Source organism: Venturia canescens, chromosome 3 (genome assembly GCF_019457755.1).
Source record: "Venturia canescens isolate UGA chromosome 3, ASM1945775v1, whole genome shotgun sequence".
Classification (NCBI taxonomy): Eukaryota; Metazoa; Arthropoda; class Insecta; order Hymenoptera; family Ichneumonidae; genus Venturia; species Venturia canescens.
In genome coordinates this window covers 8,426,849-8,453,576 of record NC_057423.1, presented here as the reverse complement: position 1 = coordinate 8,453,576, position 26,728 = coordinate 8,426,849, and the positions used below count along the sequence as shown (strand labels likewise).

At 37.9% G+C, this 26,728-nt stretch overlaps 5 protein-coding genes and 1 long non-coding RNA gene across 7 annotated transcripts in view; 2 read left to right on the top strand and 4 right to left on the bottom strand.

Moving 5' to 3' along the window:
- LOC122408335 (uncharacterized) overlaps positions 1-4,365 on the bottom strand; it is an 89,480-nt gene extending 85,115 nt beyond the window's left edge. Inside the window, exons 1-2 of the long non-coding RNA XR_006260458.1 lie at positions 3,497-4,365; positions 3,349-3,413 (exon numbers count right to left, since the gene is read on the bottom strand). This is a non-coding gene — a long non-coding RNA (uncharacterized lncRNA). The remainder of the gene's footprint in view (positions 1-3,348; positions 3,414-3,496) is intronic.
- A 609-nt stretch (positions 4,366-4,974) lies between these two features.
- On the bottom strand, positions 4,975-7,749 carry LOC122408328 (major facilitator superfamily domain-containing protein 9-like). Its single transcript, XM_043415044.1, has 5 exons — positions 7,573-7,749; positions 6,853-6,984; positions 6,573-6,702; positions 6,263-6,472; positions 4,975-5,986 (listed from the first exon to the last, which is right to left on the bottom strand). Exons 1-5 carry the CDS (start codon positions 7,612-7,614, stop codon positions 5,280-5,282), a joined length of 1,221 nt encoding a protein of 406 aa, XP_043270979.1. The 5' UTR covers positions 7,615-7,749; the 3' UTR covers positions 4,975-5,279.
- Positions 7,750-8,225: 476 nt separating this feature from the next.
- Positions 8,226-17,988, top strand: LOC122408324 (uncharacterized). Its single transcript, XM_043415035.1, has 9 exons — positions 8,226-8,433; positions 8,757-8,927; positions 9,100-9,227; positions 9,367-9,517; positions 9,874-10,265; positions 10,377-10,687; positions 11,036-16,248; positions 16,330-16,388; positions 16,490-17,988. Exons 1-9 carry the CDS (start codon positions 8,391-8,393, stop codon positions 16,580-16,582), a joined length of 6,561 nt encoding a protein of 2,186 aa, XP_043270970.1. The 5' UTR covers positions 8,226-8,390; the 3' UTR covers positions 16,583-17,988.
- On the bottom strand, positions 17,501-18,606 carry Ssb-c31a (single stranded-binding protein c31A). Its single transcript, XM_043415047.1, has 3 exons — positions 18,326-18,606; positions 17,992-18,232; positions 17,501-17,747 (listed from the first exon to the last, which is right to left on the bottom strand). Exons 1-3 carry the CDS (start codon positions 18,473-18,475, stop codon positions 17,665-17,667), a joined length of 474 nt encoding a protein of 157 aa, XP_043270982.1. The 5' UTR covers positions 18,476-18,606; the 3' UTR covers positions 17,501-17,664.
- A 345-nt stretch (positions 18,607-18,951) lies between these two features.
- On the bottom strand, positions 18,952-26,426 carry LOC122408327 (transmembrane protein 181). Of its 2 annotated transcripts, XM_043415042.1 has the most exons (13): positions 26,200-26,426; positions 25,787-25,961; positions 25,266-25,369; positions 25,047-25,196; positions 24,868-24,970; positions 24,369-24,522; positions 24,190-24,270; positions 24,005-24,104; positions 23,790-23,917; positions 23,496-23,645; positions 20,206-20,308; positions 19,877-20,107; positions 18,952-19,786 (listed from the first exon to the last, which is right to left on the bottom strand). In XM_043415042.1, exons 2-13 carry the CDS (start codon positions 25,933-25,935, stop codon positions 19,653-19,655), a joined length of 1,587 nt encoding a protein of 528 aa, XP_043270977.1. In that variant the 5' UTR covers positions 25,936-25,961; positions 26,200-26,426; the 3' UTR covers positions 18,952-19,652. The 2 variants fall into 2 exon arrangements, with proteins under 2 accessions (XP_043270977.1, XP_043270978.1); XM_043415043.1 differs by lacking the exons at positions 25,266-25,369; positions 26,200-26,426 and having other exon boundaries at positions 25,787-25,913.
- Positions 21,755-23,502, top strand: LOC122408331 (peritrophin-1-like). The gene is made up of 3 exons (XM_043415046.1): positions 21,755-21,886; positions 22,086-22,474; positions 22,891-23,502. The coding sequence occupies exons 1-3, from the start codon at positions 21,874-21,876 to the stop codon at positions 23,206-23,208; spliced, it is 720 nt and encodes a 239-aa protein (XP_043270981.1). The 5' UTR covers positions 21,755-21,873; the 3' UTR covers positions 23,209-23,502.
- Positions 26,427-26,728: the final 302 nt, after the last annotated feature.

The following is a 26,728-nucleotide window of genomic DNA, read 5'->3' as shown; positions in this document are numbered from 1 at the left end:
TTTTTCAGCCGGAGTGTAGGTAAAACGTATTGGACTCCCTTCAAAGACCTCGTCGAGCAACGAATTCTTCAAGAAATCACTGATATTGATAAAAAAAAACCACCCACCCCTACGAATCGAAAAAAGTGCATAAATATGCTGTCAAAAAGTTGCTTTGTTCGCCCCTCCCCTAAAAGAAAGTGCCCAAAAAACCTCGACGCAAAAAATCCCTGATAAAAAACCGCCCCCTTAAAGACGTACCTCACGAAAAACTGCGTTGAAAAAAAAAAAGCACAATTCCTGCGAAAAATTCACGATGCAATAATCGATTGCGAAATGTTGCTCAATAAAAGCAAAATAGCAGGAATAAATGCTGCATGGGAAACAAAGTTGAAACACGTACGTTTACTCTTTCCTCGTTTTTCTGAGATTCCGAAATTTTTTGACAGGTCGATACAACAAGAACGCCCGTCGTAATAATAACGGAAGAAAGGGAGGAACGTTTTTTGCAATATTGTAGTTTTGTTTTGGCTGTACACAGTGGCTGATATTTATTACCTTATCGCCAACTATTGTACTACTTACGATTTACTGTACATTTTACGTGGGATGCGAAAGAGCACATGCATATATATAAATATCCTCCCCCATATCCTTTGTTTGGAACGATAATTGTCCACGCGAGAGCACGCTTCTCTCCACAAACTCTCTCCCTCTCCGCGATCGCTTCACGCGTACTCTGACCATCGGCATGATATTGGGTGTCGGATTCCGCCACACCTCCGCCCATTGTAAATCAATCGACCTGCATGTATAGAGCTCTCGAGTGCTCGGCTCGCAAAATCAACGAATACGACGATAAAACACACTCACGTGATTCAGAAACGAGCTCAATATCTAACAAGAAATTAATCAAATCTTGGAGAAACAAAATCACGAGATTTGTACACTCAAAGAAGTGCAGAAGTATGAAAACAACTGAAAAATTCAAAGTGTGACAAAAATCGGATGGAAAAGGTCGAATGGGATATGAAATAACGTAGGAATGCTTCCGTGTGTATTGCGGACTCGCAAACAAGACGGAGATACTGATTTCTGAACGCAAATTTTGTGGGTTTCTGCAGAAAAGGAAGAACCTCGGATCGCTGCAAGATCCTTAATCTCAAAATCGATAGTTGCGTGCGTATAAACCGAAACGTTAAAAATTTAAAGCTCTCGTAAAATATCAGTGCAACATCGCACAGTCAATCGCGACCTGTGAAATATGTGAATTTTATTTTTTCAGACTGGAACTGCTTCGCATGAAGCGTGTGTGTTTTCAACCATGAACGAGCTTCATCCGAATATTTCACCACTTTTTTTTTAATCAATTAATCATCGATCTCTTATTCGAATTTGAAATAGAACAAAATGAAGAAAAAATCGGATTACCTCGAATGAAGATTTTTTTCTCTGACAACTCCGAGTCGTTCTCGTTTCGATATTCGAAAAAAATTATTTCAGATGACGACTCGATAAGCTTGACGGTCATTTTTCGGGATTACATTCCCCCCAAATTTGAGACAATTTAATATAAAAATGAATGAAGTATTTGATGCAACAGGAAGTATGAAGAGCTGTCGATTCAAAGGAGCGCACTAAATATCCATAAACGTAGGTAGACACACAAACACAAAGTGTGTACTAAGCGCGTAAATAACGAGCAATCATGATGCACCATTGTGCACAGGACGTTTGAAGATTGTCTACGACATACGTCCATAAACGTAAGTATATATACGATTGTCTCGTCGACACCTCACAACGCGATGAGAGACGAGACGAGTGGCAAGTTTATGTGTCGCGCGCGCCTCACGTGTCAAGTTGTCAAGAAACGCCTCTGCGTGCTTGTGTGTCCCGATCGCTTTCGCATACAAACCACAAAACCATAGAAATGCGTTCGATCCTATTATTATTATGAATTTTATCATTATCGATGTTTTGTCACAAAAAAAAAGAAAAATAACACTTCAGTTGCTTGTTTTTTATGTAAATTATTATAATAACACAAAAGCAAACGAATTGGTTCGAAATCGTTCTTAAACTGGCGTACAATTTTATTATTTGGTGTGATATTATTTTGATGTTCACTTATTTTTTGTTTCTCCTCATCCGCATCACACATGTACACGTACGTGCTCGCGGCTGCTGCTGTTATGTTGTGCTTTTTTTCCCCGTATTAAGGAAGGGGGAAAAAATAAAGGAAAGTGGCGCGCTCGCACACGAGAGACGAGAATAAGAGGAACGAGGACGAAGAAACGAGACACGGAACCGATGCCCACGTTCAATGTCCGCGTGTATACGAGCCGCACGTGCTTCGTGAAAGATAAATAAAAAAACTAAACAGAAGTAAAAAAGGCTGCGAAGTCGCAGCATCAGAGTCGAGGGGTGTAAAAAAATTCTGGTAATTTCACCTGCTTCGATTACTTCAACACAATTTTTCGCCTTGGCACGTGCACGCGGAGGGGGAACGAAACCGAAAGAATTTTTCATGTTTTCGATTTTCAATTTTGAGACAAACTTCTCGAGCGCTGGATTTCATTACTATTGAAAATGCTGAAAATTCATTTTTTATGCCATCATTATTCAGCCTCATTTTGTTGTCAAAATAATTCGTCCGTCCATTCGATTGATTTAGAACGGAACGCCTCGTACCTCGTACGAAAGTATACTCTTGACATCGACGACAAAATGGACATATTGTTACGGACGTCTTTTTTTACGATGCAACAAAATGAATGTGCGAGCGAAAAGTTGTGAGGGTTGTGAGTTATCCCAAGAAAATTGATTTATAATCGTTTTGGTAGAGGATTGAAAATACAAGTGTAAAGTACGTTTCATCGTTTATATCATACTGAATTATATAGAACCGCCCCTTAATTCTCTTTCTGTACATACACATAAACATAAAAAGGCATTACATGCTCGCTATACACGTACGAGTACTTGAAGCATCGAAGTTTCTCGTGGAAATTCAGCGAGTACGGCTGGACTATTAAGAAGCACTGAATTATTAAGACTTTTCCTTTTCCTGGTGTACGCTATTTTCTCCCTAGCTTGTGTTTATTTCCGAGAAAAAGAGAAAGACTAAGGGGAGAGATATAAAAAGGGCGCAGATCAGTCTAGCACGTGCGGCACTGTTAGCAAAGATAGAGAAAGAAAATAGCAAAAATATACGTAATTTAGCACTCCATAATTTATATAAAACGCTATGTATACAAAACCAAGTGAACAAAATGTTAAAAAACCTTCATCCCTACTTATCTCATAGTATGCCAACGCTTTTTCCATTCGCAATATTTTCACAAAATATACGTTTATATATATTACCTTATGTTTACTCCTTCGAAGAGCATCAGATGAAATTTTGTTTTTCCGTGTACACCAATCGATATCTGCAAGAATAGAAAAAAAAATTTTATGGGGAAGAATTTTTTTTTCGTTCAGCAAAGTGCATCAGTTTTTCAGCTATACGTACACGAAAAGACGCACGCCCTCATTATCACGATAACACATCTCGGAATCGAGAGCACGAGAATTCGGACATGGAAACCCAAGTAAATTAGATTCACGATGTCTACCTATATATTTATGTACGTTTGCACTACACGCGAAATATCGTGGAACTTTTTCGACAAACATGTTCTCTTGGAACCAACAACTCTCCCACCTACGCGATTCTTCTTTCGAGATATTTAGACTCGGATATTTGCAAACTCGTAAATTGAATGCAATCTTCTTCCCATCGATTCGATGCTCGATCCAAAACGGAATTTGGTAGGAAAGCGACTACTTCAGTGTTTTTGTCAATTGAACATTTTTTATTGATACGGAAAATATTCACGATATCTTGAAGCCCGATTATTTAATGACATTTTTATGATGGAAAAAACGAACACGCGAGTTGCCAGTTTGTTTTAAACTGCATCATATATAGAACTAAACTAAATTTCGAAATCAGTGATAGCGACCATAGTTGAAACTTGTTGTTGAAACATCAACGTACTGTCCTCTTACGACGGCCAATCGTACTAAACTGACGTCCAGCGCTGTCACCGACCTTTTTATGAAGCTCGATGCACTCTTACCAATAAACTGACTCCAGCGCAATGGTGTTTTTTGTTATATGAATGTAACCTCTCATTCTCGTAACGCTCGTAACTTTCAATCATTGATTTGAGCAAATTTTTTTGCTAAATTAGGAATAGTTGACAACTGCAATAAATCGCGGTAAGACAAACGTCAAATCCAAACGACTTCTTTCTACTATAATTAAATAAATTCCATTACTTTGCAGAATTATACTTTCTTTTTGATCATTAAATATTTTTATAACGATGGCATCCAAAAATTCGTGTTTTTCTCCATAAATCTTCAGCATTAGGCTTCATTTTTACCAAAAACTTTGATGTAAAGAGTCGTTCAATTTTTCAGTCATTGAATCACTATGAAAGCCTCTTTTGCTGTACCATCACAAAGCCATTTTCCTTGTCTATTTCAATTGCAATATCATAAGTTGTTTGAAAAACACATTTTTATTAAAGATGGGAACTTGGCATTTGGAGATTGCCAGAATGGCGATATACATAGCCTTTCCAGTGGTCATTTTCCACTGGTTCAATCAACCTGAGAATTTTGAAGATTGGGTAATAAAGACGCGTCGTGAATATTTTCCTCCAGAAAAGATGGAAGATCGAATAATGTGGCAAAACTTCATACAAGAATTTAATGCAAAAAAAGATCAAGAAGAATTATTAGCGATGGAAGCTGCACAGAAAAAGTTTGAAGAAATGGCATCGAAACAGCGTCAGTAGAAAGGAATGAAAAAATGGTTCGTTTGTTACTAAAACCTTATCATTAGCTCAAGGAAACGAGTAATGTTGATTGTACAGAAGTTAATAACCTTGTATACATTTGTAAATTTGTCCAATTGTATTAATAATTAGGGATGGATAATTCTCAATAAAACTCCTTTAATATAATTGAAAAACATAGTATACATAAACCTAATACATTCTACCGCCTTTCAAAGTTTCAAACAGAAGTTCAGAATGTAACAATAATATTACAAAATATTGTTTTTCATTAATTTCCAACAAATATCATAACAATCATGTGAATCGAGTTGAAAAATTCTTTTATGGAAGATTTTTCAACATAATTTATTTCTACAAAGACCTATGAATCCTATGAACAATTGTACATTTAAAATTGTAATATCACAATTAAAAGGAATGGTGTCTATGAGTCCGAAGTATCCATTAACTGATTTTTTGTTGTTGGTGACGAAAGGTCATTGGAACAAGCAAGCCGAAAGTTGCAGCAGCAGCTGCAAGCAAATTGGAGCTGTTTGGGCCCCATAGATCTTCGATGTAGCCAGTGATCAAAGGCGTCATTAAACGAGCAATATTCGAAATACTGTTACTCGATCCAATAATAGAGCCTTTTTGACTCGGCGGACACCGTCTTATGGTCATTTCTGTCATGACTATTCGCAAGAACATGTGAATGGATCTGAGGAGCATGGACCAAACCATAAAAATACTGATGTGTTGGGAGGCTGCAATTCCCAAATAAGCGATGACCATTAGGGTGTAACCATGGAGATTTCGCTCAGTGTAGAAATGATCTTGTTTATAAAATCTTTGATTCACTTTATCAACCATGAGACCGGCTAATACACCTACAAAACTCTGTAACGATATCGTGTAGCCTGCAGCTTTTGGTGTCAAATCAAATCTCTCTCGCAATTTCAAACTGTAGTTGTTGTGGAAGGCACCAGTGGAAAAATCCATTAAAAATTTCAATGCAAATATATCCCAATATATCGGCCAATCTACTGATGCCAAGTCACGAATTGCTTGCATTATTGAACCCTCTTGTTTTCTTTTTTCTGCCTCCCTTGTTGCCGTAGAATTCATGGAGGATTTTGGCGTTGGTAAATCGTTTAGAAAAAAATATACCACAGCTGAAACATGGATAATTCATCTGAGTATTAACAATGAAGATCTTTATCTTTTTCATTTTCTATTTTTTTTTTTTTTTTTTCATTTTCTATCGAGCATCAGTAAATATTCCTTTTTAGTTGTTTTTGTTTAAATTTTTTCAATCAATGTTCTTGTTCTGTTCAATTTTCTTCTAACATGTTATTCTACTTTTTTCTGTATGAGTTTGTCAGGATTCCATGCAGCTCTGTCTATTTTTGGATTTCAATATCGTTGGGAAGTTTATTTTGTGTACCAACCAGCATTGAGGAGAAAAAAAACTCCAACAATATAGCAAATGTAACTGAAGCCATTCTCGAGCTCCGCCAAATTTCCACCAATAGCTGGACCAATGGTAAAACTTACACCAGCTACAGCTTTCAAATAACCAAATACCAAAGTCTGCTGATCTCCTGGAACTCTGTCAGTGATGATGGTTCTAATAAGTACTTGCGTATGTTTGAAGATTCCTAATTTCCAGAACAAATGAATTCATTGTTTTCCCAGTACAATTTTTTATCTTAGGCTATTAAATATTTTCAAGAAAGGAGAATTGTTTTTGTTCAGTACCTAAAATAGCTCTAAAACATAATATGAGCACCAGCGAATCAATCAAACCCAATGCAGTGTAACAACAACTCACTGAAATGAGACTAAAAAATAAAATTTGTTGTCTTCCTATTCTGTCACTCCAGCTGCCCTGGAAGTATGAAAAAAGTGTCCGAAAATGCAAAAATCTTTTTAAAAATGAGAAAATTTAATTTCTTTCACAAACAAAAACAAAATGTAATTAGAATAATTCACACGAATCGATCGCATTTGCTGCAATTAAAAAAAAAACACAACTTACAATTACTGGTCCACTGACCAATTGTGTCAAAGCATAAACAGAAGTCATGCAACCCATTAGAAAATGTGATGCTCCCAATTCTCTGAGACGCGCGGACATCAATGGAATAAAAAGACTGACTGCAAATAAGTCCTTGGAACAAATAAAAAAACAACAGTTGCATCCAGTTGCCCAGAAAATATTCTTGACATATTATGAACAATGTTATTTTTTTCCTTTCAGCGTATCAGACCAATGGAAAAGTTGATACACAACATTTTCATCATTTTGCATAATGATAATTTTCATGTTACTATATATTCAAAAAACTGACAATACGACAAGAATTATATTTCAACAAAAAAATGTTGTAGAATACAATCAATTTTATAAAAAACTATATTTTTCAAGAAAAAAAAATAAATCGTATCACGTAATAGAAAAGTCGATAACGTCATCATGCACTTGAATTCGTTTCGGTCTTATCAGTAATAATAACCTTGAAAGCTATCACAAAATTTACATAGTACGCATAATTTTTGAATATTTAATATCTTGAAAAGTAAAAATGTATGCATTGACAGGTACAATAGTAATAGCATGCTTCCCAATTGAAAATTACAAAATTTCCGATCATTATTTTGAATGACATATGACTGCACATATGATTGCAGAATTTGTAAAAAAAATATAGAGTTGAGGAAGATACAGGAAATGACAGTGAACATTTTTTCGACTTACCAAAAAGGACGCAACGTAGATCCAAAAAATCACAACCTCCATAGTGGACGTTCAATAATTTTTTGTTTATAAAACAATTTTTTCAAATGTTCACATTTTTCAATCATTATTCCGATATAGTTTTCGTGTCATCATGCCAGCTTGAACTTCGGAGCGCGAGTGAAGAATGAAATATGAAATGTGATGATGGCGTAATCATCGTGTCCCCTCGAAGTTCGTCCACATGGCGGGAAAACCGGGAAGGGGAAATATTCCAAAAGCGGGAAAACTCAGTTTCGAGAAGTTAACTTTTCCCGCCAGAAATTGAAGAAACAGAGTTTCTAAAGGAATGGCAGCTGTCGAATATAATTCCTGAATTCTGTGAAAAAAAATTAAATTAACTGCTAAGGCAAGGAAACAAAATCGTTGGTGTTTTCTCCCTTTGCTTTATTTATAAATACTTCTATACTGCTCCAACGATTTTTCATTCAACTAAAAAAAAAAGACATCGGAAAGATTTATTTCAATGACTGCAATCATTGCTATTTTTACTTTTTTTTCATAATCACAAGTATACAACAATTTTTTGTTGAGATTTCAAAGTGATAACTCGAGCAAAAGTACTAGAGTAACGGCTGCTGCACCACCATTCCAAGTTCCAAGTCAAAAAAGGTTACGATTTTAGTGCTGGTATTACGGTATTAGTGAACGCGCGCGTTGACCACCAAAGAACGATTCCGATGTCGTTGTTTTTATGACCATGTATTTACGCGTTTAGTTTTATCAGTTTATGCAAGACTTGTTACGTTTGAAGGAATATAAAATTACGACAGAACGTTATGGAATCGTTATTACCGTCAGAAATGGCGCGATTAGTTTTAGGTGAGTGAAAAAAACACAAAATTCAGTTGCTTCGTTTCGACGCTAACCTCTCGAATCGAATATAAACATCTCATCAAAATTGCTATTCAAATACGCGATTCTTAAAAAATTAAAACTAGTCCGTGAATTCACGACATAGCTCACTTTTCTCTGCAATTTCCCTGTCAAATACAGAGAATTTTTCAATAATCGTGTTCTTTGTCCACAAAAAGAAAAAGTGGGTTTTTATTACTCTGATCTCTTGACACAGCTTTGCTAATAAACGAAACCACGAAATCATCTTGCAACAAAAATAATGGAATGTCGACTTTCAATACATACAGGTTATCTAGAGGAACAAAAATGTGAAGATGCAGCCAGATCTTTTTTGCAGTCGTCTCCGCATCTTCTAGAATGTAGAACCGTCAATTTAAGTGGCAGACGGTTCAGTACTAAAGTGAACGGCTTTACGTTAACAGAAATCTTGGAGAAGTTCTGTGCTGCCAATGCAATGAGTACGAATTCCTATATAATTTATACTAAATTACAACTAAGCCCTATTTTTCCATATTTGATAATTTTATAAGATAAAAATTATATGAAAAACATTCAAAAAGCAATTTCACATTCCTCATTGTTTGAAATTCTTTCACTTCTATTTTTCTTCACATTTCTATGTTTTTTCAGTACAAGAAAGATTAAGCAAAGTGGCAGATTGCGAGCAACTCAAGCACTGCGGTGATTTACTAGAACAGTTGAGGTTTCTGGTTGACGGATCACGAGGACAGCGTTTTGTTGTGAATATTAATGTACCGGTAAATTGAATATAATAAGTAAATAGCGTCATAATTTTTGTTCTGAACATGTTATAAATTCCCTATTTCTTTTTTTTTCAAGTATTATCAATGCCTCATTTTTCAATGATAAAGATTCACTGATTTATTCATTTCATAGACAACTTCCCAAGCTTCCGGCAGTTCGCCAATTCTATCCAGTAGCATGAGGAAACGTCATCACAGTGGAAGTGAAAGAGAACGATCGAAGCGTGCCCAAAAATCTCTCTCGCAATGTTTAGGGAAAAATTCTGAACCTACTTCCAACCAGCGTAAGTAGAGTATACATAATTTTTGTTCAATGCGTATGGGCTTATAATTTCGTGATCGGTTTCCTTAATCACAGATTTTTTAATTGGATTAAATCCGACTTTATTGTATTCAATGCAATGACAGGATTCAGTCTTGAACCGAACTCTATAGAACATAAAAAGTTCAGATGGACTGCACAAAAAAAAATAATTTTACTACAAAATTTGGTCGTTTTTAACCACATTCAAAGATTTTAAGTTAAAAATCATTTTCAATTTATATCCATAATTAAGAGAAGAATTTATAGTAATTTATTTTGTCCCAAATCATTTCGAACTTTAACTCAACAGCCACACAATTATAAATTGTGTTACAGTAAATTGCAACACAGTGGAAACAACGCCGCTGGAAAATTTGCCAGGCCACTCAGGTTCAGAGAAAATGGAAATATCAGAGGTAAAAAGTTTAGAAAAGTCTCAAGAAGTTCCAATTGTAACAAACTATTCCTCAACCATTCCGGAAGCAACAGAACAACAAACTGTGACAGAAAATTTAACAGCATGTGAGAGGATGATGCAGTCGGAATCGTTTCCAGAAAACATTGAAATAAATGCGGGAAATCGTGGAATTAAATGTAAGGAACAATGTTCCACCGCGACTGATACCGAGGAACTTATGCAATACACTAATACCGAAGTGCAAACGACCCCTGACGACGTAGTCGAGTCAGAAACCGAATCGACTTACGAACCAGTAGAGAATCTTAGTGTGAGTTTTTCAACAAATATCTCATTGTTCTGTTCCGTGTTTTTCTGTTGTCCTTTGTACAATTTTAGTTTTCTCGTCGTTGTAAAGGAATCATTATTTTTTCTGTTTTAGTTATTGACAAAGGAATTACTTAATCGCACAGAATTGCAAGAGAGGATAGCTGAAAATATCAATAAAGCGATCCTTCCTTCAGACACATCGTTCAGGGACATCAGCCTTTCGGAATCCATAGGTGGCAGTGGTGGTGGAGAAATGAACACTTCCATTATGACGGAATTAAATAATGCCATAAAATCCGTCGTGACTGCGACCGAAAGTGACCCAGTTTTCGCTCAATTTCTCGATGAAATCATTGGACCCAGTAATAGAAATGACGAAAGCCCTGACGAGGATAACGACCCTCAGCCTCTTGACACTGACGAGTAAATATAACTTTTTATGTAACGTTGCAACTTGCTGATAAATTTCTAAACCCTCAATATTTTAATTCGAAAGTAAAACGCGCAATGATTGCCATTTTAAACGAAGCTTCGAAATTGAATTTGCGATTCAAACTTATCAATCGAAAATTCTGACTACAATATAAAAATTTGTTTTGTTGAGTCTCGACTACAAGATTGTGGGTTTCAAATTTATTCAAATTTGACTATAAAGATTTGTAATTTTCGTTAGAGACAGTCGCGTTCTAGGGTGCGCATAACATTTTTGAGTTTTTTTTTTTTAAATCAAACTTGGAAAATTTGATGAATCGAATATAATTTGATTTGAAGGTTAACAAGCAAGCCTCCCGAAAAATTATTGGAAGCGGCCGGTGCGGATGGCTGTGGTTTTTTCGACAAAATGATCGTTCCGCAATCACCGGCGATGGAAGTCCCGTTAAAGAATCGGTTGCGAAGCTCGACGGGTCAACAATTGACACGAGCGGAAGAAAATCAAACAGTTTCAGAAAAGCCTGTTGTCAAAGACGACGCAGCTGCTCTGGAAGATGTAAATGCAGCAGCGATTCTCAGTATAATAAACGTGAATAATAAAGCGGAAGAGGAGAATGCAGGTATCGCAGTGACGAGTGAAATTTGTGAGCACGAGGTAGAAAATACGATCGCTCGAGTTGAGCAGGAAAATAAAACAAAAGAAATTGCTGATACGAATTCTGGAGAACCTTTAGAAGTAGCAAAACCCATTGAAATGACAAAATCCATGGAATCTGAAAATATTGGAGCGATCGAAAAACCCATGGAAGATGAAGAACCCATCATACCAACAACATCGAACGCTGAAACAAAATCTAAAAGAAAATTGAATGTTCGACGACCGAGGATGTCAAAACCGAGAGAAAAACAAGCCTTGGTTGTCCCTCAGAATCTCATATCCGAAGAAGAAATAATGGCGATGCCAACATTGATAGTATGCTCGAAAGAAGAAATTTCGACGATAATGAATGCCGCGCCGATTACGAACGACGCTTCCGGAGGTTACTGCGCTTCGCAGTTTCTTCCAATAGCGCCAAAACCAGCGGAAATAGCGCCGAAATCGGAACCAATTTATCTTCGGACCGTAACAGTACCGACTAAAATATCGGAAATTCCAAAATTGGGTGGTGATCAAATGCACAATTTACAACCAGTGCAGAGGCCGCCTTGGCCCGAAAGCAATCCCGCAGATCCTCCGGTCACAGTCAACCCCGAGCCTCTCGTTGATCAGAATATTCTTGTTAGAGTGCCGGCGCAGACGGAAAACAATGAACCAGAGAAAATAACGCTTTACGGAAACGAAACGAGCTCAAAAACTGTGCTTGAAAGCCCTATAATTCCGTCACTTCAGGTCGACGATCCACCGACGAGCGTTTCTGGCACAGGATTATCGCCGTATTTGAAGTTCAACAACGACAATCCCAAAGAACCAGCACCTTCCGTGCCCATGTTGAACGTCGACGATGACTCGCAGATCGCCTCGACGTCGCAGGTCGACAATTACGATCACATAACGAAGAGAACTCCTCGATCTCTTCTGAAAAGTCGATCGAAGAACAACCGACTGAGCATGTCAACGCCGAGACGGCGAAGCAGCCACATAAGAGCTTTGGACTTCAACACACCCTCGAAAAGCATTAAAAGTGGGCGACGTATGAGCACGAACGAGAGCTTCGAATATTCCTCGAAAAATACGAGCTTCGAGAAGAAAGTTTGTCGCGCGAGTCTCTTCAAGTCGCCCCCTTTCACTCAAAAACTCAAAAGTCCTTTGAAGGATCGTGGACTCTGTAAAATTCCAATAGCAACGAGAAGTCCAGCGCCGAAGCTCATGGGCGGTTGGGAAAAGTACACGGGGGTTGGAATGATCCTCGGCTGCTCTTCGCCGAGCTCCTCCAGCGGCTCTCCCATCAAAACGCCCACGACTTTAGATCCAACTGTCAAAAGCTGGGACGAAGATCTCCGAAAATCTCTGATACCCGACGAAGAACCAACTACTTCAAAATCCACGAAAAAAACACTCCCGAAAAAGTTAACAACGAGCAACAAACGTCAGGCCAGGAAGAAAAGTATGCCGAGCACTTCGGCACCTGCGATCGACGAAGCTTCCAGCGAATCAGAAGCCGTTCTAGCTCCCAACGTAACTCAAAACTCTGCCATACCTCCGGTTTCCTCGATCATCGGAAGTCAAACGAAACCACGAAGTCTTGGAGAAAAATCAGACAAATTAAACCCGACGAAAAAAATGCCTCAGAACTTGACGAGCATTCCTGAAGTATCACCATGTATCGAAGCGAATTCCGACGCCCGAAACATTTCGATGAATCTCGTAAACGACGACGTTTCTGGTAAAACAACCAAGAAAAAATACGCCAAATTAAAAACCATCACGACGAGTATAACGAGGCTTGAAAGATCGAGTGAAATTATCGGAAACTCGAGCTTGACCATAGAAAAAGTAGGAGAATTTTCGTGTACAGAAAAAAGTCGAACAATGCCAGATATGTTAGAACTCGAAACGCCCCGCAAATTCGAGGGTAGTTTCGGGATCCCACCGACGCCGAGGCTCCTCAGTCCTAGCAGCAACTTGACAACGCCTTTCGCTCAAATAGTCGACGACGTCACGAGGCTTCAGGGTTTCGTCTCAACCCCCGAATTCCCACCGACGCCGAGTATAAACTTGACGCCGAAACAATTGAGCGAGGATGGCACAGAGAAGAAGGACCAGTTTCAAACGGGATCGGAGTATTACGAGCCAAGCTCGAAGCCGAAAGATCCAAGACCCAAAAGAAACAACGATCACAGCAGGCACGACATGAGTCTCCCTTTGCCTGGGATGATGATGGCGATCGCAGCGGAATCTCGTGTCAAAAATATCAGTGTCGAAGTCGCCCAAGGTTTTGAAGCTACGACCTCGAGCAACAGACTTGAAATCACCCAGTTCGAAGTGATCAAAGAAAACTTACCGCGCGAAGAGGCCTTTCGAGAGCTCAAAATTTCAACCTGCCCCAGCGAGATTTCTAACAACGAGAACTTGTCGGTTTCCGTTCAAGAAACCAGCGAAGTATCTCAAATATCCTCGGAAGACGATGCTCACGATACCAAAGACGCGAATAACACGAGCTCAACCCTCGACGATTCTTCGGACAGCGACACGAGCTCCTCGTCGGATTCTTCCTCGACCTGCTCGTCCTCCTCGTCGACGAGCAGCAGCAACACTACGAGTACCTCGCCAAATTTCACACTGAATAAACAATCGCCTAAAGCTCCTGCCTGCAAAATTTACACCGATACGAGCAACGATTCCGCGCAGAAATCCGCCCAGGCTCGCGACAACGTCGTCACCGAGGCTCAAGAAGGAGCAACGAAGAATTCGCATGAGAATGTTGAACTCGTCGATAATTCAACGATCCCAACGGCTCAAAGTTCTCGAGAAAAAAACGAAAATTCACCGACTAAAGTTTTTCCTATTTTGAAAAACGATCAACAGCTCGATGAGTGCATCACCGAAACTCCGGCCAAAGACGAAAGTCTCCTCTCCGAAGCTGTCATTTCCGAAACTCCTAGCAGCTCGAAAGCTGGCATTGAAACGACGAATCTGGAGTCGAAAATTTCCGCCTTCATATCCTCCGAAAGCCAGGCCAACACCGACGAAAATAATTCAACACTCCCTAAAAAAATCATGCCGAAAGTCGTGAGTATTCAACGAATTTTGCCGAACGTTTCAATCGCCATGAAGCCTCCTCCAGCTTCGGATAATCTCTATAACGCCATGCAATCGAGAAATCAATCAAAATCCATTTCGGATGCTAAGCTGAGCAGGCATTTGGAAGAAAAACGTTTGAGGGTCATGGCCATGTTCAAAGAGAAAGAAAAACCGCCTCTTCACAGGCCACGAATAAAGCGCGCGGTCGTTATCGCGAGGGCCAAAAAACATGGGTCGGAAGGTCAAAAATCTTCCGAGACCGAAAAAACGGAAAAAGAGAGATCACCTGAAACTGATAAAATCGAAGAGACCGTAGAAACAGTCAGACCAGAAGTCGGTATAAAAGAAACGACGAATAACGCAGCTGTGAACGAAGTTGAGACCGAAACGAAAAATCTTCGTGTGGAGGATGTCAAAATCGCGAACGAAAACAATGAAGATAATCAAGAAAAAACTCCAACGACGAATGTGGAGGAAGAAAAAGCAAGGCAAAACCTGGACGAGGACAAGTCCGGACTGCCCGAGAAAAAGAGCTTCGACGAGAAGGGAGAAAAATTAATGGCGAGGAAAACGGTGAACGATGAAAAGGAAAGAGCAGCGCAAAGAGAGAACAACAAAAAATTGCATAAAAATCGCAAAGTGCACGACGAAATTTTCGATAATTCCATCGGAGACAAACATTTCAAGGACGAGCTTCCACGTGTGGAGAATGACAACGGTGCAGCAGGGAAAAAAGAAGAGACCAGTAAAAAGAGCCACAAGGATAATAAAAATGACAAAGCAACGGATCAAAAAGACAGTAAAACGCGAAGATCAGTTTCGATTGAACGAACGAGATCGAAGAACGAATGCTGCGTCGAAAAGACTGCTAACCTTCACGAAAATCTTCCTCAAGATTCAGTAAATCAACAAAACGTCGTTAACTCTCAAGTTTTGCCAGATCTATCTCAGAAAAAGTCCGAAGACCTCAAAGAAAAAGACGAGAAGAATGTCGAAAATGGTAAGAAAGAGAAAAAAGAGAGCAACGTTGAGAAAAAGGAGAGAAAAGAAAATGAAGAATCCAGCCCGGCGAGCGTCGACGCGAAAGCAATACCGAAGTCGAAGGTTGATCTCGTCAAGCGTGATTTATTCTCTGACGAGGAATCCAACGATCAGAGAACAACGCGCTCGAAAACAAGACAAACTTCAGACTTTCAGAGAAGCAAAAGCGTCGATCCACTCGTTTCCTCTTCGTCAAGTTTGTCAGAAAAAAATAGCTCCTCGTGTGCGAACGAAGACATGCCGGGTGTTTTGGAGTGTCTGGACCTCGTACCAACGGTCAAAGGCGACACAAACGACGAAGACTTGTTGATCCTTGATTCGACAAATAATTCGAATCATGGCGATTTCAAGTTCGTTTACGATGACAGTGTTCCCACGAAAAGAAGAAAACGAAAGTTCAGCAACTCCGAATTACAAGTCTCCATCCAGGTTGAAACAAAGGACGGCACTCTCCGTTCAAAACTCATGACGGTCACCCCTCTCGAAGAAATATTCAATCTGACACCGCCCCGAAAACGACGAGGAGCCACGAAAGAAGTAAAGCACACGCAGATCAAAAAGAAAGACAATTTGCCTGTGAAAAAAGTCAAAAGTGGCTTCAAGGGCATCCAGGACAAACCTCTCGCCACTTCGTCGCCCGTTGTCAAAGCTGCGGCATCGAAAGTCGCGGCGAAAACTTCAAAATCACCAAAGAAAATTGAGCCACCATCGAACGATGGGAAAAACAAAAAAAGCCATACGAAAATAGATTCGAAACAGCAGGAGCACGGTATGGAATTGAGAAGTTGCAATTCTTCGTTTGCCAAGCATTTCAAGAGTCATGAAGAATGTTCTTGTTGTTCAATTGCAGAGAAACAGAATCCAAAAACCCGCAAAAGAAAAGGATCGCTGTCCAAGGATACCGAGCAGGTAAATCCTTTCTACGATTCATCACAATTGCCAAAAAATTATGTATACAGATTCCATTAGATTCAATAAAATTCATGAAATTTTTTTTCATTTCCGAACAGGTTGACAAGAGGCCACGACGCACGAACCCGAAACTGCTACTCGACAAATTGGATCTGGACAAATTTCTCACGACCGTTCATGGACCAGCCTGAATGCTTCAAACAACAAATATTTCCTGCACCATGAATAAGAATTTTGCAACAGTGAAATGCAATGAAATTTGATATGTTTCTAATATCACCCGGGATTGGTGTGCAAACATTCAATCGAAAAATTGACGAAATCTTTTTCAACATGTTTGTCAAAAAAAAAAACTTTTAAAAAATTCAAATTTATTTTAATCAACCGAACGAAAGTTTTTATTGACCACAGAAGAGATTTAATAGCATTCGAGTGCGAGAAGTTTAACACTGAAAACAAATGCTGTGCATTCTTTGTTAACTGTGACGTTAGTTAGTATTAAGGAAAACGCCTGGTAGCTAGACTGATTGTTGAAAGTGCTGGAAAAATCTGTATATACGTAGCGTGTAATTTCGTCAGTAACAGAGCTTTAAGAAAGCCTAATTTTTTCTTCTTTATAGCCCCAGGCTTTTTGTGTACATACGTTAAAAAAGAAAAGTAATCTTATTTTTCTACTGTCTATGTAAGCAATTGGTTTTCCCATCTTGTGTATTACGGAGCAACGATAGAACAGAGTCAAGATTTTTGTCAGACTGTTTGGAATGAAAAATTTGAAAATTGTATGTGTTAAGAAAATAATCTAAACTCCGAAAGATCACAAAATATTTATTGAAAAAAAATAATAATCAGAATTTTTTCACTACACAATGATTTTGATTCTTGTTTCATCCGCCCATAAGTTGTTCGCTATAGAATTGAGTTCTCGATTAAAAATCAACCGCAGAAATATCAGATTCGTCAACTTTAAATTCTACTACATGGTCTAAATCATTTAAAAATTGTTTCAATCAGGTTCTTTGACTTTTGGAAATAAGTTCATCGAATCATCGGTCGTTTACTTTCACTCCAAACCAAGAAAACACCAAAGGTAATAACTCAAGTACACAATGTATAAATATTTATAGTTTATTTAACATTTCCTTATTAAATCACATTTTGATACAGAATATTGAACTGATTTTCTGTTTGAAATGTTGAAAAAATATATTAATCCATAGGAAAAGAAAAAGGGCAGAAGAATTTTCCTTGTAATAGAATTGACAGCCGCAAATGTTCAACATCTGTCTTTAGCTACTTTGTCAATTTCTTCAACTTGATCCATGAATTTGCGCCATTGCATCATATTCATGGCGATACCTAATTGAGAAAAAAAATCCCATCGATTATCAATTCAATTTGTTATCAATCAACCCATCAGTTTGCATATCTCGGACTCAAAAGGATCAAAGAAAAATAGATATATTAGATTTTTCGAAAACGAACATTAAAAATTTTCAAATTCATTTGATTCGGACATTTCTATTAAATAAAAATTTGGAACTTTTGAAAATAGGAAAATCTTGTATTCTTGATGGAAAATAAAAACAACGCATTCACTCACCCTTCTTTCCAGGTTTTAATTCACCTTCTTTGTCGACATACATCTCTCTGATATCAACATACATTTTGCCCTTGAATTCACGAACGGTTACAAAACGATTGTTGCCAATATCCCATTTATCTTCTTCTTCGTCCTTTGAAGATTTTTTGGATTTTTTGCTGGATTCCGCTTTTTCTGCTTTTGCCGCCTTTTCTACTTTTTCCTTTTTTTCCTCGCGCTTCCTCTTCACAGGTCTCTCTTCCTGCAAATATGAAAAAAAAAAACATGAAATTAATTATTCCATATTTTAATGTACGATCAGAAATTTACAAACTGATAGTCTAACAAAAATCACCTCGCTTTCGCTGTCGTTGCTCGACGACACAAATTCCTTAGTTTTGGGCATTTCGTCGTAAAAAAAAGAAGGATCGTTGAAATTGTGATATCTCCTTAACACTGTCGTCTGGATATTTTTCAGTACTTGAAAACTTCGTTGTATAAGCATTGAACGTAGAAGATAACCGATAAACCGATAATCGTTTTTTTCCCTCTCACTGCAAATCGAATCGTCCAACGGCTGTTGCGTTTGATTGCATTTATTGAATTCAATATTTGAGGTTATAAACAACAGAAAATTCTACCGGCGTGTCACAGATGGCGCATCGGTCGTGTAAATTTAGCGGTAAAATCCTACATCTCCATACATCTACACGTTAATTTAATTTAATGACGCACTTAAATTTCCGTGGTTTTCATTAATTGTTTCAAAATTTAAACAAAGGTATTGTTAGATTATTAATTATAAAATTATAAAATTGCGGTGTACCAAGCATCGATAAAATAAAAATCACAGTGTAGTGGAACTGAACTATTATGCGAGGGTAAAGAAATAAGACATTGCTTTGTAGCGTCGTTGAACGGTAATGATTGAGAAAAAGCATAAAACGATGGCACGCGTCTGCGATAATTTTAACAATCACGTGATTTTTTCCATATCATTCTTTATTAAGTAGAAACATTCGAATATTTATATATAATAATAATAGTCATATAGTGTTTGAATTCGGCTTTTCTTTCGTTAAACATCAACGAATCCTTGAAAATATATGACAACAACATTCGAACATCGTAAATATTTACATAGTATGGGCCTATAATTAACTGCGTCGACAAACCGCAATTCGGAATCCTCGTAAATAACCGCGTTTTCAAACAACGTTTTACCCGTTTTCATTTGAAATATGAAAAAAATAATAAGACAAATATATACAAATATTGATTGATCGGGATAAATTGAGTACGAAAAACAAGGGAGCAGCTATGTTGAACGTAAGTGAAAAAAAGTGTTTTCTCGTTCTACATGAAAAATTTTTTTCTTCGTAAAAAAGCACGACGTTGAAGTACGCTCAATTAATGGGTCGGAAATATAGGTTTATTCGTGTCGCATGAAAATTCAGTCGCATTTTTTTCGGAATCGTTTTTGTTCCTCGTTCTTATATAAATTTATATTTCGTTCGGGGTATTGTCTCGGATACATCGATTGTTGCACACAGATCTCATCTAGTGTGCGACGCTCTATTTGTTATTTGGAAATTCAAAAATAAATACATGTTTATGAGTAGAAAAAAATCTATTCGCGAGGATGTACAAATTTCGTCTAGTTAAATTTTACGGACGTCATGTCAATCACTGTCGTCGGTGCTTCTTTGCACTCGTGTCAAAGGTCTCCGGCTATCCTCGTCCGATCCGTAAATCACTTCCTCATCCGAATCGTTTATCATCGAGAATGCTGGATTGTCCTTTGTTATGGAAGAGTCTGGAGGTTCGCGAAAGAAAAGAACGCGTTAAAACAATTGGTGTTCGAAGAAAAATATTCGTTGTCAAATTGAATAATCACTGCACTCACGTTGTCCGTAAACCTGCTGAATTCCAGGCGAGTACACGTAGGCCATTGTGTACAAATAAAAATTCAGTAACCCATAAAGAGCCATGAATTGTGCTGAAGTTTTGTAGTACGTCGATAGACGCGACGCGAAGCTGTCCTCGAGTACACCAGCGCCGAATTGTCGAGCGGTTACGATTGAACAAACAATGGCTACGATTCCGGCCAGCAGAGTCAGGAATCGTAATCTCAAATCTGTAATTTTCATTTTAATAATTGATTTTTTTAAATCCATCCAACAACATTTTGGCATACTTTGGGGACTATTGCAGTGATCGGAGATAAACATTTACCAAAATATGGCATGGAACGTAGTTCACTGTATGCTCGGAGAATCAGGAGAAACAGATAAGCAATGTAAACACCACCGACCGTGAAGAAAAATACTTTGAAGCCCTGAAAAAAAAACACATTTTTTTCATTTTTCTCTGTCACCGTTTATTGTTATATTTGTATATATCCATATACAAGGCCGACAGTTTTGAAGAGACTGTTAAAAAATACGATTTCAAGCACCCTGTAATCGGTTCAAATTTTATTGTTTTCTCGCACTTATTTAAATTATATTCACAGTAATTCTCGGCAAATGACAGCATCGGTGTCTCATGTCAAGCTATTAGAAAAATTTTAACTGTTTGAAGTTTCATTATTTTTCATCAAAATGGAAGTGAATAGTGAAGAGTGAATAAATAATAAAAAATATCGAAGCAAGTTTTTCGAGCATTTTCAGACATTTCGAGCTCACGCCCGACAACCAGCACGAAGAAAAATTATCACGGTGATTTCCAATTATTCCAATTGGCAAATTGGGTTTCGCCAGTTATTTTTTTCACCACGAACGATTTCGTTTCGAAAACAATGATTAGTCCATTCAGCTTTAGTCATGTGCGCGTTCTAGATTCAGTGTTTGCGATGAATTTCTAGTGATTATAAGATTGTCCATCCGAACGACAGCTTTGACTACTTTTTACTATCCCACTATAGAATTTTTACTGCTTTTATAACAGACTCGCGGTTGTTTCATAAAACCATTCTGCAAATTCATCATCACTGCAGAGTGCGTGAAAGAAATATTTTTTAGAAACGTTCTCACCGATCGAAAGTTAGACTTGTTGAGTAACTAATAAATCACCCTCTAACACGGTCGAACATTTGACGATGAAATTTTTTCTCACGATCACGTCCATCTCTCCGGTGAACCGAGACCCAGAGTGGGGGAAGGGCGACTCGCTGACCGTTGAGAATCCGTATTGTTGTGAAAAGTGACATTCCACGAATAAAAAAAACTTCTTATCGTTTTCCGAGAAGTTCGTGCGGCGTTACTCGAAAAAAATGTGTTTTTCGACGAAATACAGAGACCCTTTAACAAAGGAGCCCTCTTTTTTCGTTTTAAATCGAAAATTTTTTATCGATTTTCAACTTTTTCTCGCGTCTTCGAAAGATCCGTAATCCTGATTTGAATAACGGCAATATTATTTAGTCGTCTCGTTTTCAGTGAAACGTTTTCTTGAGAACTCAAGGCGCTCGCTCGACAGTGATTCTTTCACGTTTTTCCGCACATTTGTCGAGAGACGTTTCATTTTCTGTACAACTTTCGACGATTCTTCTCCTAATATAGATCTCCGGTAATTTACGAGACGAGAGTTCCTCCCGTCTCGTCCACTCACCTCGTACGATACTCTTCTTTTCGTTCCATTTTTTATCTCTCCTTTATATTTTTTATTACTTTTTTCTACCCGAGGTTTGCGCTCGTGTTTTACGGATGTACACAGCCGCACGGTGTAACAACCTTGCTCACCACTTTCGCAGGAAGACTCGACTCAGACGTGATTCCAAGTTCGACAAGTTCGTACCGTTTTACACTTTTGCCTCGGATAGTTCGATAATTGAGCTATTATTTTTGTGACACCGGTGATTTTTTTGCGAATATTCCTCCTTTGTTCCTGCCACTTTTTTCCGATATGATTTTCGCGCGTAAGTAGAGTTTTCATCTTCAATTTTACCACTTTTTTTTGTTGGATTATTCATTACGAGTGTTCGATCAATTCGACGATAACAGTGGCCGAAAAATCGAATTTTTCAATTTTCACCGAAATTCATTCATCCGCTTACGGGGTTTCAATTTTTTCGTTATAAAATGAAATAAAAAAAAGTACTTCCGATTATTTTTCAGTGATTTTCATATGGATTTTCCTCAAATTTCGAGGAGCCACGGGACTTTTTTCCACCATTCAGTGTCCGCATTCAGATTTTCTCGAATTTCACAATTTTGATCCTCCGTCGTCTCTCGATTGTGCTTTGTTATTGTCTTGCAAAGATCCGTCGCAAATAGACTCCGCTCATCCCCAGCCCGAAACGAGAATGTGTCCGGAGGAGCAAACGTTACTGGACGACGATTCTTTGTTCGACTGTTCTACAAACGAGCAACACACTTGTCAAATGAAACTCAAAGTCACGATGCTTACACATTTCGACCTTGATATCCTTTCGGAATATCCTTGTCCGAGCTTGCAAGCCTCTTTGGGTCCAACGCTTTTGCCTGTTTCCGGCAATTGTTCTCGGGTAATTTCACACCTTTTTTTCCTACTTTCGTCGTTCAGCAATTCGTTGACCATTAATTCGACTACCCACAACCGCACGAGTTTAAAAAGTCAATTACACAAAAATCGATCGATCGAATTCTCGACAAGGTCGCGGGCTCAATTCTGTCACTTTTTCAGGGGACATTTTTTTATAACGTGACTCAAATTTCCATTATTTCGTCAGACTTTCGTCAATTTATTTTTATTTTTTCGAAATGAAAAAGACATTTTTTTTTTAGCAACCGTTTTATAAACGAATCACAAAATTTTCAGCGAAGACGAAAAAAACAAAAACAGTTAAAAAAAAATTATTCAAATAATAAAATATTCAAAATATTGGAATACTGAAAACAATTATTATTCATTATGAGCCAATAACGAGTATTTTCCCTGCAGTTTTACAGATGCGATTGGGGAGCAGCAGTTTTGTTCGAATGCCCACCAGAATTGCACTTCAACGCAGAGCTTCAGATTTGCGACTGGCCCTGGCGAGCACAGTGCGATTTTTCTTGGAATACTTGTCCTCGACCATATCCAAAGTGCCCGGTTAATTATCGGGGTACACTTTATTTACCTCATCCAAAAGTGTGTGACAAATTTTACCAATGCGATTGGGGTATTTCGCATCTTCAATCGTGCCCTAAGGGACTCAATTTTAATCCTATACTCAAAATCTGCGATTGGCCGTACAAGGCGAATTGTCGGGAATGCTGAATTTATTCAGACTCTAAAGATACGTACGATAGGTTTACAGAAAAATATTTAAAAGAGAAAAAACCAATTTTATGCATTTTTTTTAATCTCAGTATTGGCAAAATTTTCGTGTGCCGATATCTAATGAATTTGCTGGTCATTTCAACAGCTTTTGTTCTAAAATTTTTCTCCCTTTTTGCTATATAAAAAATTATGAGTCCGGAAAGAGTGGAGAATTTGAAGTATCAAAATCTTACGAAGTTTTTTTATTCATTCGAACTTAGTAATTATTATAGGTCTGTACTTACGTAATAATTTGATGTGTCAACGATGTAGTTGTAAGTTGGATCCTCGAGCTCTGTGCATCGTAACCAAGTTGCCAGAGTGAGAGCAGCTCCCCAAAGAGAACCAACGACGACGATTTTGGGTAGATAAAATGTAAGCAAACGCCTCTCGTTCTGAGATTCAAATATTATTTTGAAAGAAATTTATCAAGAAATTATGATAGTGAATAAAGTTTGAATAATTTTTTATAAATATTTATTCAATGAAGTTGGAAGCATTCAATTTTAAATTCGAATGTTTCAAGGAATATCACGTACCTGTCGAAGCCCATGATAAACGCACAGCCAAAACATGAGAATTGCGCAAAGAAAAGTTGTCTGTAAAATAGCATCGAGCATTCCTGGCACCCATGAATTGACGAGAAACGTCATGGGGAACATTGGATCTGCAGGGAGCACGAAATCACATTGAGCAAAATCCTAACCATATTTTTCTTGAACTTTCGTAATTAATAGTCAAGAATTGATCTTACTGTTGTAAAAAATGAGAAGAGGCAAAAGTATCGAAACCCACTTTTGCTCGATGGACCAATCCTGCATAGGATATTTTCTCAACGAATGACCGAACCAGCACTGAAAAATTGAAAGTTCTTTTGTTAGTATTCGTACATTTTTTTCGAACGACTGTCAAAGAATGGCTACAAAGCGTTGTTTTTACCGTGACGATGAAAGTAGACAAAAGAAAAATGAGCCTAAACCATATTTCGATTTGCGTGAAGGCTGGATTGTAATTTTTAAACTGTAACAAAAATCATCGATCATTTTGTTTTTGTTAAATATTCTACAGACTTTTTGTAGTGAATATTCATTCACGCTTTGCGATTATTGCTTACTGACGTAGAATGTGAGATCACGTATTAAATAACGTTGATGGAAGCTCTCCAGGCCGTGAAAACGCACTGTTATTATGTAGTGACTGTAATCTAATGATCCCAAGTGTGCTACGACGAGCTCCTCGCACGATTCTCTCTCACATTTCAAATGCCTCGTTCTGAAACAATAACAAATATATTAAATCACGAGAATATCGAAACTTGTCAATCAAATCGTTCCTCAATGTTCAAGAAATATTTTTCAATGCTTCCAATTTAAGAAAAAAAAAAACAAAGACTCGAGAAAAGTGATCAGCGTTCACGTCCGTTGTATCTATTTTTTCTATTCTTCCAATTTCTATGATCAAAATCCAAGATACTGAAATAATTATAAGCTCCAAACAGAATTATTGAAAGCTGTAAGTGCCCTTGGGGTTCAGTGTGTCTTAGAGAGAATTTCAGTCCAAGCTCCAAACTTGAATCTTTATGAAAGAAGTTTGAAAAATTTATTTAACAAATTTTACCGATTGTGTCCAGTCTCCGCGGCTAAAACAGGCGAAAGTCTGTCTTCGGGTGTGATGCCATCGATCGTAACACTAACTTGAAAAGTTTTGTCGTATCGCTCGTCTAAAATGGATGTAAAATTTAGTAAAAACGATTCATTTATTTTGAGTTTCAAGCAAAAGCATCGATCGGCAATCACCGTCATTATTCGCCGTCGTGAACTTGGCGATGACCCACAACTGTTGGCTGTAAGTTGAGAGTGCAGGAGTTTTCATAATGAATGGTCCCGTTGCCATTTCGCTGCCATTTACATGAGCTTTTTGCTCGCTCGTCGACGTTATCGGTGGACCTTAAACAGTAGTACGTTTATTGTTGGAGAAATGAGCTTTCTTTTATTTAATTTGAGATAAATAATTACCCGCGAGACCGATGAATACTGCTAATCCAAAGCAAGCGAAAAACGCAACGAATACCATGACGAATTCGCGTTTGTGCATCGAGTACAAACGCATTTGTACTGACCTGATTTTGAAGACGTAATTAATGAGATAAATCAGTTTGAGATTCATTGTGGAATGAATCAAAGTAATAAGATATCGCACGAGAGCAGCGATGGCAATTGGAATTAAGTTTTTGATTAATGGTCAATCTACTTATTGGTCGAATGGACATGAAAACGAGATTTAATTCATGGCAGAACAACAGTTACTCCGAGCTCGACTCTGAGTGCTGAAACGTAGAAGCTAATTTAAAAAACGCGATTTCCGATGGAAATCATCGTAATCGCGTCTCCTCACAGGATTTACTTCAAAAAATAAGAAATTTGAAATCCTCACATATTGTTACGAGTTTTAAAAAAGCGTTTGAAAAATGAAAATTTGGTAGCTCCTTTCTCGAATGTAAAATCTCCAAAGTATTTTCAAATAATTTTCTTCTCACCTTTCGCATCTGTCATGATGATAAGCCGGCGCGATGTATTTGTTGAACTCGCTGAAGAGATCACTGAACTGTGACAGAGCATTTCTAACCTTGAGGTTCCATCCTGCTGATGGCAGGTGATAAGAATAGCCGAGTCCGGATCCTTCCATCCTTGTCCCTCGGCCTGATATTTGTCCTGATCATAATATCAGCAAATGTATTTGTATTTGTCGAAATTTTCGAAAAATAAAACCGTCAAAATAAAACTTTGTTCGCTTTAAAGCTCTGTCAAAAAATCTTGGATGGTCTCGCATTCAAGAGCGATCGATCAAACATTTATTCAACGGTTTTTCATTTGTTTAACATTTTTCACTGATGCAGGCAGTACTAAAATGATTAAGGAACAATGCAAAGTAAAAATAAGTAGAATTTACCTTACAAGTTCGATTTTTGAAATTCAGCTACGTGATTCCACATGAATAATTTGTATCGGACATAAGATTTGAAAGTTTTTCGTCCGTATGACGAATTTTCACGTTTCAATTAATACTTTCGTCGTTTCTATTATTTTTTCGTTTAATACGCAACGTTTAACGTCATTCGTGCGTTAAGGGCGAGATATTGTGCCAGACGAGCTTGTGTCAAGCTCGACGAACCTATAGGACAATCAACGCGTTTTATCCCACATTGCATTATTGATTTTTCACAGACGACCTTCCGCGTCGAATCTACGACGCTTAGACCCCCCCCCCCCCCCCCTCCCCATCCCATGGCCTCGAACATTCAATTCAAATCGTCCTCGATTCTCACGAATTCACTTGTCATCCCTCTTTTCAATGCAACATAAATTAATCACTTTTTCTCTTATTTAAACGAAATTGTTTCAAAAGAAGGAGAATGTTGGAAAGAAATGCTCAAAATAATTCAAAACGGTGACTGAAAACAAAAATTCGATAAAAAGTT